The sequence below is a fragment of the Bufo bufo genome, chromosome 9 (genome assembly GCF_905171765.1).
Source record: "Bufo bufo chromosome 9, aBufBuf1.1, whole genome shotgun sequence".
Taxonomy (NCBI): domain Eukaryota; kingdom Metazoa; phylum Chordata; class Amphibia; order Anura; family Bufonidae; genus Bufo; species Bufo bufo.
In genome coordinates, this window is record NC_053397.1 from 26773665 (window position 1) to 26789209 (window position 15545).

At 42.3% G+C, this 15545-nt stretch overlaps 1 protein-coding gene across 7 annotated transcripts in view; it reads left to right on the top strand.

The window, feature by feature from the left end:
- Positions 1-15545, top strand: part of MAGI1 (membrane associated guanylate kinase, WW and PDZ domain containing 1) — a 465776-nt gene that overhangs the window by 375434 nt on the left and 74797 nt on the right. For 4 of the 7 annotated variants that reach the window (XM_040407608.1, XM_040407611.1, XM_040407610.1 and 1 more), the window contains exons 6-9: positions 830-912; positions 4902-4940; positions 12927-12984; positions 13604-13686. In XM_040407608.1, the coding sequence (XP_040263542.1) occupies positions 830-912; positions 4902-4940; positions 12927-12984; positions 13604-13686 (263 nt within the window). The remainder of the gene's footprint in view (positions 1-829; positions 913-4901; positions 4941-12926; positions 12985-13603; positions 13687-15545) is intronic. The other 3 variants (XM_040407609.1, XM_040407614.1, XM_040407612.1) reach the window with 2 other exon arrangements.

Here is a 15545-nt window from a genome sequence, read left to right on the forward strand (position 1 = left end):
CAGCCATAAGCTGCTATAGCACTTGCTATGGGGCCCTGAGACTGGGTGGAGAATGGGGGTCCCAATCAGGTGCAAGAACATTTAACCTTCTTTTGGAAACTAACAATAGGGTGGCTTTTTTGATATAATGTGGGCTTTCTGATATATGGTGCTATTACACATAAATGTACTTGTTGCTACTTAAGTTGCTGTTTACATTTTCTTGCACTAGGTGGTGGAGCCACCATGGGGCCCTATGAATTATAGTTATGCCCCTGCTCCATATATTATGTTTTTGGCAATTTCTTTTGCTAGCGTTGTGCACAAAGTACACGTAATTAAGCATGTGCAAAACTATTCATAGACATAACATAGTTGTTGGTGGATCCCGCCTGTGTAATGTCTATACGGGACCTGGCAGACCTCCAGCCAGGAGGACTACAAGCTGTCCTCAGAGGAATTTTATCTATCGGTTCATTTTTTATCTATCGGTTCCTTTTTTTTTTTTTTTCTGAAAACCTGCGTTGTCAGAATGGTTCAGTAGCTGCTTATCGTCTTGATACTTCCTGTAGAAGTATTATGCCTGTTCCCCCATGTAGAACATGCATGTTGATGGTCTTTCTAAGTCTACGGCCTCCTGAAGACTATGGGGTCATTTATCAAAACTGATGTAAAGTAGAACTGGCCTAGTTGCCCATAGCAACCAATCAGATTCCACCTTTCATTTGTGAAAAATGAAAGGTGGAATCTGATTGGTCGCTATGGGCAACTAGGCCAGTTCTACTTTACACCAGTTTGATAAATGACCCCCTATGGGGTGAATTAAGGTCTTTTTTCTTTTCTTCTCCAGCCACAACACTAAAACGACTTCTTGGTTAGACCCACGGTGCCTGAACAAACAGCAGAAGCCTCTTGAAGAATGTGAAGATGATGGTAAGGAGATATGAAAAGATGAAATTATTAGAATGTCCTGATTCTGAAGTTGGTAATAAAATATGGCCGAATAGAACAAGTTCTTTGAAGATGGTAACTGTATATTTAGACCCTAATGTGGTTCCCCGATTCTCTACAGATCCTCAGGATAGTTTATCAATATCAGAACGGTGGGGGTCCAGCACAGTGCACCCCCACTGATTAGCTCTTTCGGGCTGCCACAGCGCCAGAGGCCGCGCTGTGTATGGAACTAGAAGCAGACATCTCCATACCCTGCTGGCCATGCTGGGATACTGCAACTCAAGTCCTATTCAAGTGAATGGATGCTGAGCTTTAGGGCTCATGCACACAACCGTATGTATTTTGTGGTCCGCAAAACACGGATCCGCAAAAAATAACGAATGACATCCGTGTTACATCCTTTTTTTGTAGATCTATTGTAACAATGCCTGTTCTGGTCCGCGAATAGGACGTGTTCTGTTTTTTTAATGCAAAACAGACTTGCAGACATACGGATATAGGATGCACACGGAGTCATTTCCGTTCTTTTGCGGCCCTTTTTAAATGAATGGTTCCGCATACAAGCTACAAACACGGTCAAAAAATATGTTCGTGTGCATGAGCCCTTAATAAGCTGGGACCAGAAGCCTTCTACTTAGGGCTCGTTCACACGAACATATTTTGCGTTCTGTATACGGGCCGTTTTCTGCGTTCTGCATACGGTACATATACGCAGCCATTCATTTCAATGGGTCTGCAAAAGATGCGGACAGCACTCTGTGTGCTGTCCGCATCCGTTGCTCCGTTCCGTGGCCCCGCAAAAATGATGAGTCCTGTCCTATTCTTGTCTGTTTTGCGGACAAGCATAGGCATTTCTATAATAGGCCTCTTGTTCCGTTCCGCAAGTTGCGGAAGGCACACGGGGGCCATCTGTGTTTTGCGGACCCGCAATTTGTAGACCGCAAAAAACGGCACGGTCGTGTGAACGAGCCCTTACACAATATAGTTTATGGCTCTTCGGCTGCCCAAAACAGCTGTTCAGTGGGGGTGCCGGGCGTTGGACCCCCACAGATCTGATAAATATCTGTAACCTGGAAATTCCCTTTAATAAATGAAGACTTTTCTAATTTTTGATAATTTGTCAAATCTATAGGCAGTTAAGAATGTAAAGTGAATAAAGTAACATTCAGTATATAAATGGTAAATGTGAAATCTAGCATCTTTATATCTTGATGTTATCTTTTGTTGTGTTTCCTTTTATTCAGTCTGGTTCATATTCCGCATAGTTTAGAAAAAATTTCATTTCATGTTCCAGCTTTTCAGGACTTTATGCAGAATAAACAAAGCTGAGCTTTTCCTCGATGCATGCTATATCACAATGCTAATCCGCCCTGGAAGCATTGTTTCTAGGACAGAATATGGCATCTCATGAAGGCTCCAATAGGCTCCAATACCGTGGTGTGCAGATTGCCTACTGGTCTGTAATATGAACCTGTTGGGAGTCCTTGTCCTGCCATACAATTTTCCGTGCACAGCGGCTTATATGTGCACGAGGCCTAAGAAAATCTCTGGCTGCACCCCGGCAAAAACTCCCATGTTGGGACATCCTACTTATCAGGATGTGTCCTAAAACTACATCCATGACAGTTTTGTATTTTTTGTATACATTAAGTTGAAGAGTTTCCAAAAGTCTAACAAGAACATCAACAAACTTGGTCACACATGGATGCATGCCACATAGATTACCTAAAGAGGTTCCATTTAAAGAGCACCTAGGGCCTCCTGTATGAAAACTAGTCCAAACAAAAAGTGGTGTTGTCTCCGTCAATTTTCTATTTATCCAGGTCATTTTACATTTACTAGAGTCAAGATTTCCCACCCACTCATCCAACATGCTCTCCATCAGAAACCTAAGACTACTGATCACATCAAATGTGTCCGCTTTTCATCTCTCTATGGTCAAAACTTTTTGAAAAAAAATAAGGTTGCTTGAAAGAGAGAAACCCATTTTTTTTTAATTGTTAGTGCCTCTGTGAAAAGTTATCTACTTCAGGAAAAGCAGTATTGAAGTGATGGGCATCAGTTACATCCTTTATTTTTTATCATCCTCCAAAGTTGAGATGCAATTCTTGACCTGAGCTAATAGAGGGAACTACAGCAGATGTCTCCTTTAGGTTAACTATAAACTTTGCAAAAAGTCTTTTGGAAGCTTTTAACTAACACCCCCTTAAGTATCAAATTGTATTGTCTTGTGCAATTAGCCAAGGGCACCCAATTTGCTTATGGAAATTCACTAACTGTTTTTGGCCAGCCCAGGGTCAGACTGTAGGCAGAGCAATGGAAGAAAGGAACCAGCATACCTCCAAACCAGAAGTATATTTTAAAGAAATTGTCCAGCCCTGTGAAATATTTGACTAAAATTTAGAATAGTCTGAAATCGTGAACTGAGTAATGCTCGCCTTACCGATCCACCACCACTCCTGTTCCTCTGCTCCCCAGGTCCCCCAACAATCACTATATCCTGACCTCCAGTGATGGGGTTTTGACATGGACATGTGACCGCTGCAGTGGAAAATGTCACCACTGGGGCCAGTATACAGAGACCTAGGAAGTTGCGGCACAGGATTGGTACTTAATTTGTTATTTTAGATCATTCTGAGATTTTGGTAAAAGGTTTTAAGCGGATGGACAACCCCTTTAAATCCTCAGACTATATCTCAGTAATTAAATTTAGTTTGATGTGGGAAGATGTAAAAAAATTCTCAAATTTAAGTTAGTTTTTTTTATCCCACACTCACACAGTTTACAATCCAGATGTAAAGGGAATTTAGTTATAGAGATTATATACTCCTGCCATCTACTTGCTTTTTAATCAGGAAGTAGTCTGAACCTACCCCAAGTGTTGATTTGAGATTTCTAAGTTTTTTTTAGAGGAGGATTTGAGGCAGATTTTCCTGCAGATTATTCAGCCATAGCCAAAAGGAAAATCTGCCTTAAAACCACCTCTAAAAAACTTTGTACAAATAGAGAGGCATAGTTGCTGGACCCTTGTTTAAAATTATGTCCATTACAATCTCTGGCCCATACAGTTTTGGGGTACGTGCACCCTTAAGCCCTTGTTAATGTATATTTTCATGTTCATTGTTTGTTTCTCATTCTTACTAACCTTTAATTTACCTGAATGATAATAAGGAGTTTTTTTCAGTGAGGAAGCATTACGGTATTAAGACCATAATAGGTCATTTGGGGTTTATTTCTACTCAATGCCAAGAGGAGGACCAATTAAACATAAATGTCTGGATCTCACATATAGTTAATTTATTTTGTGGCAGTCCCATTTCTTTTAGTGCAAAATGCAAGGTCACATAATGCTCTCCAAGCTGCGATTCTGTAGCTGGAGACCACTGCTGTAGACTATGGGTGTAGTTCTGAGACTCTGATTGTTCTATTCTGTTTACAGGTTGATTCGATCTAATGGGGGATATTACTCGTACCAGTTTTCTATATTCCCCCTTTTTTTAAAGAAATTCATAACTATGAATTTTCCACAAATTCTGAAAGATTCAAAACTTTAGCAAATTATCAATATTTGGTCTAATGGGCATCAGTCATCAAGTTGCGGCCTATTGATTCTATAGGTTCGTTAAAAAGTTTGACAAATACCCATTCCTAATCTACCAACGATAGTAAATTTGGATATACCTCCAAACATAAATTTTTATTTCATTTTCCATTTCTCAGACCCAGTTTTAAATTAAATCATTTTAAACTGAATTATTTTAACAGGTTTTTTTTACTACACTGGGAAGCTCATTGGTCAATATATAATTTTCATTATCTCGTTCTTCGATTACCAGATTAGATCGTATCAACCTATAACATTGGTTTAAAGTTTTTTTTCTTTCTAGTGGGGATTTTCAACTTGGTGTCGGTATCTGAATTTATTTTCTTTTAATCTCTCTGTCTCATTTACTGCTCTTGCCTTGGAGAAGAAGGGGTCCACACCGAGGAACTGGACAGTGAACTAGGTAATTTGTCCCTCTTAATTTTTACTACATGATATTGTACTGTTTATGAATTTAGGGCATCGCGTAAAACAGATAAAAGTTTAGTGCCCAATTAAAGACATGGACATAAAATGAATCTTTGACGGATTGCGAGCCTGTACAGTTTATGGAAGCATTAAATGTGATTGGTGAAAAAGCATCATGTGACCATGCATCTACCCTTTTTTGTCTCATTTTAAAAATTAGCATTGAATTGCATTTGCTATTTTTTTTTTTCTAATTGTGTGGTTTTTACTGTCAGGATTTCACTTATTTTTGGAACATGCCTTTTTTAGTATATATTTGTATTTTCCATGAAATAACAATTCTCAAGCATCTTTGTTAGATGTCTGCATTGTGCTGTTCCTTTGTTTTTTGTTGTGATTTTTTTTTTAAAGTATTTGTTCAGGATTTTAATATTGATGGCCTATCTATCCTGAGGATAGGCAATCAATAGCTGATTGACAAGGGTCCAACACCCAGCACCTTCACTGATCAGCCGTTTCAAAGTTGCTCCAGTGCCGGGGATCGGCAATAGAATTACAAAGCTCCACCCATTCCGTAGTGGACAGAGTTTGTAGCTGTAGTTCTGCTCCCATTCACGTCAATGGGTGGGTACTAGTTCCGTCCATTACACAACGGACAGAGCTGTGTAATTCCAGTGACGGAGCAAGTTTGAAACAGCAAATTGGCAGGGGTGCCTGATCAAATATTGACGGCCCATTCCGGGGCCATCAGTATTAAAATCCTGGAAACCCCTTTATATTACAGCCCCAAAAATATCAGATTCTAATGTCCGTTTAAGTCAGCCAATGCTGGTCTACAGAGACGATCTCTTTAAAACAGTTGAAATTTATTAAAGGCAGCCATACACATGGGATAATGATCGGCTCTGTGAACGATCCCAATGTGTAAGTGGCAAACAAATTTGTCTGATCATGTCACACACAAGTAGTTTCAGCTGACCATGGGAACATTTTCCAACCTGGCCAATCTCATTTACACAAAGAATCGTATTCGTTTTTCAAACGATGGTCACCGTTGGTCGAGCACCCAATTGTGAGTTAGTAGCACCCATCATAGCCACTAGGTGAGAGCCAACCACTTGTTTATTAATTACTGGTTTGGCCTGTAGCCAGAGTATAGGAAAATGTAGGTTCTATTTGTGTACAGTATTTTGCATATGCCCGATCCACGTGTAAGTAAAATTGAAACTGGTTATAGGGATTATATACCCTTGCCGTATAAGGCTATAAGGTTTCACACTAGCGCTAAACTGTTTCGGTAGTTCTGGTAGAGGAACAGCCTGCCGAAACTCATCGTATCCAGCATAACTTGGAGCCAATTGACTATAACGGGACCCGGCGGGGATCTGGCCTTTTTCCGACATTAGTGCTTGCAGCAGTATTTGTCCAGCTGAATGCGAGCTCTAATCCCGGAAACAGGCCGGATCCCATTATAGTCAGTGGGGCCTGGCGGTACTACGGAAATTTCCTCTACTGGATCAGTTTAGCGCTGGTGTGAAACTAGCCTTACTCTGCTTGCTTTTTCATTTGGATGTGGAAATCTGAAACCGAGCCTTATTCCATAACAATGACAAACATCTATTGCGTTACTCCAAAATCTCCCCTGTGACGCATAAAAAAGCTAAGTTCTGTATTCATTAAGCCATCTCAAAATGCTCCCCGTATTACAATAGAGAACTGATTAGAATCCTAAAAATGTGAAACTGAACAAAACACAATTTAGATTTACATTTTTTTGTTCATGATGGACATGCTTGAGCAGTAATGGTAACCTCTTTATATGGGCGTATGGACATCAAAGAGGGATGTCCCCCAGAACCCCGGCCCACCCATGCATTGCATGGATGGCTAGGTGAGGCTTCTCCAGAAAATTTATGAGTTACCTGACAGCTACCATTCCCCTTGTGGGTGGGGATACCGACCCGCAGGGGGAGTGCACGGAGGAGGACTGGAGTGGTAGTCGAGGCAAAGATATGGGCACCAGTGGTTCACGGTGACTGTCCTCACTCTGGCAATCCCTAAGGCCGTGCACCTTTATGTTAGGCAGGAGGGCAGAGGATTGAGTCAGTCACCAGGCCTGTTTGGTGACAATAAATAAAGTCTCTCTTTACTGCATTGATGATGGGAGTGGTAGTACAGATAGCAGCAAATGCACAGTTCTGTATATCACAGCTTTGTGTTTTCCCAATAGCTGTGTATAGGCAGCAATGATGGTAGTAGTAGTACTCCCTGCCTTTCTCTAAATACACTATGCAGTCTCAACAGATAACCACAGGCGTACAATTCTGTTCTCTTTAACTCTTGCAGGTCTTAGATCCGGATGGCCATTCTGGCTGATAGTGTGGTGGGCACCGAAGTAATATACTCCTTCCCAGCAGTAGTCAGCAAAGTCTTTTTTGCCATAAACGAGCAGTACTTTACTGTCTGAATCCAGACACCGACTTTGAAGTGTTCTGAAACGTCTTTCCTCTTTCCCTCAGAGGTGGTTCTCTCAGTTTAGTTGTTCTCTGGCAGCTTTTCACTCTCAGGAATGGTGTTTCCTGGATAAGGCTTCTCTTTTCAGCTTAGCAGGAGCTCACACATACAGGTCTTGCCTCTAGCTCTGCTTAGCCAAGACCTCCTTTATAACCAGCGGATGGGGCCAGCCTATCACCCTAGCAACCTAAGTAGAACTGCCAGAGATAACTATTTGTTGCCCATGCATGGCCATTTGGGATACGTGGTGCATAAGGAAATAAGTAGTTTTGTGTTAAATCACAACATTTAACTTGGTAACATGAACTTAACCCTCAGGCCTCATGGACACAACCGTTGTTTGGGTCCGCATCCGTGCCGCAGTATTTGCGGCTTGGATGGGAACCCATTCACTTCAATGGGGCCGCAAATGAAGCGGACAGCACTCCATGTGCTTTCCGCATCCGTTGCTCCGTTCCGTGGTCCACAAAAAAAATATAACCTGTCCTACTCTTGTCCGTTTTGTGGACAAGAATAGGCAGTTATATTAATGGCTGTCTGCGCCGTTCCGCGCTCACGGAGGCCATCCGTGTTTTGCGGACCGCAAAACACACAACGGTCTTGTACAAGAGGCCTTACAGTGATCAGCTGGGACACTGCGTGTGTTCTTACACAGTCAAAAGCAATTGGACTGTTTGACTTTGAGAAGGGAAATGGTAACACTGAGTTGTGGTTTGTTCATACATTTCCAAGAGGAAATAAAAGAGACAACACAATGGTCTAAGAAAAAATGTTTCTTGGTGTTTTTTGAGGGGGATGTGAGTATTTGCTAAGACAGACAAGTCAGGAGAGCTCACAGGTCTTTTTCAAGATTTTTCAAACCCCATGATTCTTCATTGTCTTTCACATTCTTGCATGCGATAAAAAAAAAAGCGCAAAACACTAACTAACACTAACGCATTCTGTGCACACGTTATTTTGGGAAGTATTTTATAGAGAACTGTTGATGTGGCCAAAAACATGGGGCTTTGGAAAGAAAATAGGAACTATGAAAGAACACAATGGGACCAAGAAAGAAACAATTGTTAGTTTTATGGCATAAAAAGATGCAATTTTTTAACCTTTCCACTTTTTGAAAATTGTTTAAAAAAGTGGGTGAGTTTATTGGAGTCCCACAGACTAGATTTACTAATAGATTTACTATCATTGCCACCAGGAAATGGCACAAATTATAGCGCAGACCTACGCCTGATCACAGCAAGTGTAGATTTCACAGACAGCCGCTTAAAAAATTTGGGGCATCTTACTCCAATTTATTTAAGTTTAAGGCGATGTTCACAAAATGTATTTTTTTTTTCAGCATGAGAAAACACGTTTTTTGCCGCGTTTTTTTTATATATTTTTTTAACCAATGGCTGTTCACTTCAATACAAAGCTGCATTTTCAGCTTGAGGTTTTTGGTGTAGATCTTTGCCAAAAAAGGCACGTAAAATGCACAAGAAATTGCGTAGACTTGGAGCTGTATTTTCTGCTTCCCATTCAGTGCAGATTGTGCCCAAAGATCGGGCACACATGGAGAAAAAAAGGAAGTGCTGCTTTCTATTGAAATGAATGGGAAGCGGTTTTAAGACATTTTTGGGGGATGATTTTGAGGCAGAAGCCAGAAACGCTCCAAAGTCAGTGCCAAAAACAGTTTGAACTGGCACTATAGACTGGTATATTTCGCCTGTGTTTTAAAAAAATAAAAAAAGTTAACCATGGACTATGTTAATAACCTCTAAATGGAACTGACCCTAAGGATTTGACCTCTTAAAGGGGTTGTCCACCTTTTGGATATTAATGACCTGTCCTACCACCTACACGGTTGGTATCAGTGTTTTGCGGATTGGCAATTTGCAGATTAATTGAGCCCTTACAAATATCTATTATAATATTATTTAGGAGCTCTGCAAATGTTCTGTCGCTTCAGTGCGTTTTAATATTGGCACATTCAGGGACGCCACTAATTACACTTCACGTAGTCACCCTTTATAAGTGCTGTGTACACGATTATTGGGGGAGATTTATCAAAACCGGTTCTAAGGAAAACTGGCTTAGTTGCCCCTAGCAACCAATCAGATTCCAGCTTTCATTTCTCTGAGCACCTTTTGAAAATGAAAGGATCGATCTGATTGGTTGCTAGGGGCAACTAAGCCAGTTTTCCTTAGCACCGGTTTTTATAAATCTCCCCCCCCCACTAATGGGGTAGATTTATCAAAACAAGTGTAAAGTAGAACTGGCTTAGTTCCCCATAGCAACCAATCAGATTTCACCTTTCACTTTCCAAAGGAGCTCTGGGAAATGAAAGCTGGAATCTGATTGGCTGCTAGGGGCAACTAAGCCCGTTTGATAAATCTCCCTGGCCTGATTATTATATTCTCCCTCCGCTTTCTCTTTTCCTTGATGTAACAGTCAGTAACTAGACTCAGATTTGATAATTGATTATAATCTGTGACTATAAAACATGCATGCTGATTTTATAATTGATGTCAATGCAGATTTTATTAGGCTTCGCCTCAGCCCACCAATTTCATTCTCCCTTTAGTGTTGTCATATCTTTAAAGGGGTATTCCATTATTGTACAAGTGATGGTCTGTCCTCCATATCTGATTGATGGAGGCCTGACGCTCCGCCAATCAGTGAGAACCCCTTTAAATCTCCATTTTCAATCCTTCTCTGTGCGTTTCCTGCGCTGTATCTGTAATAATCCCTATATCCCATCCCCCTCGCCTCTTGTAAAGCGTGCAGACTCCCATCTTGCTAAAAAGCAGATCCTGGAAATATGTCAGGGGTTTTTTCCTCTGGTCCGCGGCCAAACGGCAATGAAATCATCTTCTAATTAGTCGGTGTGTGTTTTGTGTGCGGTGTTGGCGTTTAGACTGCGGGATTTCCTACCCTTATGGCAGAGGGGATGAAATCTGCTAATATCACTGCTTAAATGTGCATTTTGTGCTCTTCTCCAATGTACAACACGCTTCTTTGCTTCTAATCACACCGCAATATTGTGCAGATCTTGGTGCTTTGATTTGAGAAACTTTCTGAAATAATGAGTTGATTTTAATTACCCCAATACTACCGCCTGATGGGGCTCAAGCATACCACCGCATTAGAGGTCAGTGGCTTTTGGATCTCTGTAATACTGTGCACATAGTCTGCTCTAGGCCCATACTGTACCTCCATGTGCATCTGATTTTATATGCCAGGTTCTCTAGTACGGGAGCTTAGTGTATCCCATTATATGGCGGCATTAGGGATGCCAGTGAGGCCATAATGTGGCCCTGTGCTTTAGGCCCCCTGCACACGAACGTGTGCACCCCGTGGTCGTGCTGTGGCCCGCAAAATGCGCGCCGCAATGCACGAACACAGTCCGCGGGGAAGCCGCAGCGGATCGCGGACCCATTCACTTGAATGGGTCCGCGATCCGGCCGTTCCGCAAAAAGATAGGACATGTTCTATCTTTTTTGTGGAACGGAAGTACTGGACGAAACCCCACGGAAGCACTCCGTAGTGCTTCCGTTCGTGCTTCCAATCCGCATCTCCGGATTTGCGGACCCATTCAAGTGAATGGGTCCGCCTCCGTGATGCGGAATGCCCACGGAACGGCACCCGTGTATTGTGGATCCGCAAATGCGGTCCGCAATGCGGCAACGGGAAGCACACGTTCGCGTGCAGGGGGCTTTACAAGGTGGCTCTGCTATTTCCAAAAGTCCCATAGCCGTAAATGGAGAGCAAACTGCGCATGCAGACAGCACACCGCGCATGCGTGGCTTGTTCTCAATCCTCCATTCACTGCTAGGGGACTTTTGGAAAAATGGCAGAGCCAGCGCTTGGCTATTGTCAGGTCTGTCATAGAGGTGAACAGAAGGCGGCCACGCATGCCAGGCTGTTCTCCTTTCACTTTGGGGGCCGGTTCTGGAGATAGGAGAAGTACACGGAGGTGGGACTCACACATACCTGACATTGGTGGAATACCCCTTTTAAAGAGGTTTTCCGGAAGCACAATATAGATGGCCTATCCATCACTTCTGGGGCCCCATTCTGGATGTAGGAGCGGATCCCAGAGATGGGACTCTCACCTATCTGACATTGGTAACATATCCTATCGATAGGCCATCAATGTCCCAGGTGGGAATCTACCCCTTTAAAGGGACCATGATTCCGCTCTCGTGAACTGTTGCGTCAGGATACCCCTTTTGCTTTCATATTAACAGTTAAATTCTAAAGATCATTCATGGGAATTTAGTCTGAAGATATGCCCAATTTCCTTGGAAAAAAAGCTAAAAAGAAAAAGGGAGTCATTTCTTAAGACCGGTGTTTTAGACGCCGGTCTAACCGCTATATCTGGCAGTGGATCCACCAAAGTTATGAAGAGGCGTCGGTCTCTACATAACTTTGGCGCATCCAGTGCCAGTCTAAATAGAAGACGGCTCCCTAGCGGTCTTACATTTACACCATTTTGTACGCCTAAAACGGGAGTAGAAAATAATTAATGAGACGGACCGGCTGGCCCGTCCCCTTCCCTGCCCATGCCACGCCCACTTTTTTAGACCTGGCGTGAGCAGGGAAAAGTCGCAGATTGCCACAATCTGCGCCAAAAATGCACCGAATTTAAGGGTATTTCTGTTTTAATAAATGACCCCCAAAATGTATAGTGTGAATGGACTCGGACGGCAAGAGATACCAGACTATTACCAGCCCAGTATGCGTTATAATGTGAGGAAGCAAGAACAGCCAGACTATGTAGTAAAATCCTGCGACATCTTTTCGTGTTTTTGTTTGTAAAGACTGGTGCCACCTACAGGTTAATAATGGGTACTACACCCCCACTAAAAATTCTGGCTTTCAGTTTGTGACCTCGGGGTTTTCTGAAATATTACATTTTTTGGTTCACAAAATTGGTTGTGGAAATGTTCTTACCGGTATTCCACAAACATTATTTATAAGATGTGGCGATAAGTGGCGACTCTAGTATCTGATGCCGCTTATCTCCATCAAAAATAAAGCCAGACAGGTAAAGACCCAACTTGTATAGTCTCTGATTTTCTGAATTAACGTAAAGACCCGATTGTCAGTCAGATTCAGGCTGCATGCACACGACCGTATGTGTTTGGCGGTCCGCAAAAAAAACAAACGGATGACATCCATATGCCATCCGTTTTTTTTTGCGGATCCATTGTAACAATGCCTAAAACAGACAAGAATAGGACATGTTAAAAAAAAAATTTGCGGGGCTACGGAACGGACATACGGATGCTGACAGCACATGGTGTGCTGTCTGCATTTTTTGCGGACCCATTGAAATGAATGTGTTTGCATCCTATCCGCAAAAAAAAAAAACGGAACGGACACGGAAACAAACAACGTTCGTGTGCATGTAGCCATATACATCTCCTTATAGGTTTCATTTCTTCATATTGTGCATATTTATTGTTCTTATTTTTTTTTTCAGAATTACCTGCAGGTTGGGAGAAGATTGAAGATCCCGTCTATGGCGTCTACTATGTAGAGTAAGTAATGATCACTAGCATCCAAAACCCCCGCTTGTACAGACTGGTCCTGAAGAGGAATGTATTTATGAATATATTATGGGTCTGTATAGTAAAATGATTCTTATTTTCCAGAAACAGCGCCACTCTTTTCCATAGGCTGTGTCTGGTATTGCGGCTGATCCTCAATGAAGGGAGTGGGGCAGAGCTGCAATACCAGATACAGCTTATGGAGAAAAGTGGCGCTGTTTTGCATGGATGCAGCATTTCAGTCTCCATTGACTTCTATGGGAGAAATTTGGCACTCACGTCACATCTAATATTTTTTCAAAGGTGGCACCAAATAAAAAGCTCTTTATGCAAACATATGGCATCCCATGAAGGCTCCGAAGCCCCTATAGGATAACATTACTGCGGTATTACAGCTCCGCACCACTTGGAGCTCTGACCGAGCCATAATATGGTGACGGGTGTTATTAATTTAGCAGATGGTTATTTTTATTACTTTGCAATTGTCCCCCCCGCCCCACCCCCGTGTCATGGCTGGATAAACATCCTGACCATCCACGTTCAGCCTCAATGGACTTAATTCCTGTCCTTCAGTAGAAGCCATTAGTGACGTCATTGTCTTCCTTCTCAGTCACATAAACAGGAAAACGCAGTATGAAAATCCTGTCCTTGAAGCCAAACGCAAGAAGCAGCTTGGACAGCAGCAGACAGAAGGTAAGTCGTTCTCGGGTGACCCGTCTGGGGATAATGTGATATTTCTAATGTTAGAGTTCTACTAGTATGTATAATCTAAGAGGTGGGGTGCTTTAAACAATTACCGTATACAGGAATTCAGGGGTTAATGTTTATGGGGTCCACCTTGCCAGGACTCTTGTTGCTTTAAAGGACTAATTTCATGGACAACTTATTGATATATATATGAGAACTATGTAATGCTTGGGTTCTCCTGTGGAGGCGCTGCAGGGAAATCATTACACCCAGAAGAGAGGCACCCTCTAATCGTCAGGCACCCCTCTGTCAAAACTTGATCATCTTATGTTAAAATTCTAGTAGAGAGAGTGTAATCTCACCCCCCCAACCCCCACTTCCTGAAATTTTAGAGAGTTTTTAAAGGGATTTTACAGCTTTTTGATATCTATCCTTCAGACAGGACATCCATATCTAGTTAGTGAGGTTTCGCCACCCGGCACCCCCATCGATCAGCTGTTTTTGCTAGGTGCCAGGCACTGAGCGGTTGACGGAGCTGGAAAAAGAAGGCTCCGTCATCTGCAGCTCAGCTCCTGTTCAAGTGAATGGGAGCTGAGCTGCAATACCCCAGCATGGCCACTAAATGGTGGATGGAACCTTGTGCTTCCAGATCCACCAGGAGCGCCCCAAAACAGCGGATCAGTGGGGGTGTCAGGTGTTGGACCCCCACCAATCTGAAATTGATAACCTATCTGGACGAAAGGTTCATAAATGTCAAAAACGCAGGACTACCCCTTTAATGTAAGGTTATATTTTAATATTCCTGGGGAACTTTTTTATATATATATTTTTTTTTATTATAGGCTCCCAGTACATTTATAGGATGAGTATTTTAAAGAGGACCTTTCACCGATTCTTACCCTATGAACTAACTATACAGATAGGTAGAGCGGCACCCGGGGATCTCTCTGCACTTACTATTATCCCCGGGCGCCGCTCCGTTCTCCTGCTATGCCCTCCGGTATCTCCGTTCCCTAAGTTATGGTAGGCGGAGTCTGCCCTAGCGCTGGCCAATCGCACTGCAGAGCTCACAGCCTGGGAGAAAATAACCTCCCAGGCTGTGAGCTCTGCGCTGCGATTGGCCAGCGCTAGGGCAGACTCCGCCTACCATAACTTAGGGACTGGTATCTCCGCCTACTATAACTTAGTGAGCGGAGATACCGGAGGGCATAGCGGGAGAACGGAGCGGCGCCCGGGGATAATAGTAAGTGCAGTGAGATCCCCGGGCGCCGCTCTACATATCTGTATAGTTAGTTCATAGGGTAAGAATCGGTGAAAGGTCCTCTTTAACACTCAATATTTTCACAATATACGTTAAAAAAATTGCATGAAAAAAAGCAACATGTGTCAGATGGCAATGGATATGGCTGATGATGACAATCCTGATTTTTGTATTGTACTTTTGCAATTTTTGCAGTTTGTTCACATGTTTTTGCAATTATTTTGTGTTTTTGCCATTTTTTTTTACAATTATGTATTTGCAGTTATTAATTTTTTAAGATTGCTTTTTTGCCATTTTTTTAAAAAATTACCGTGTTTTTGCAATTCTTTTTTAAGATTGTATTTTTGCAATTGTTTTGACATTATGTTTTTGCTATTTTTTTTAAAATAATATAGATTAAATGCTTTACTGTTATGGAGAATAGCTGATCAGTTACACGGTTATTATCTGTGCCGTGTGGCTGACGTATTAGATCAATGAGATACACTTCCGTCTGGAAGTTTTATTAAGTCTTTGGCTGCATTTAAAGACATTTCTGCAGAAACCGCAGGACTTGTGCTCTGAGATGAGTGAGGAGAGTTTTTAGAGAGAGATTTTAGATGCA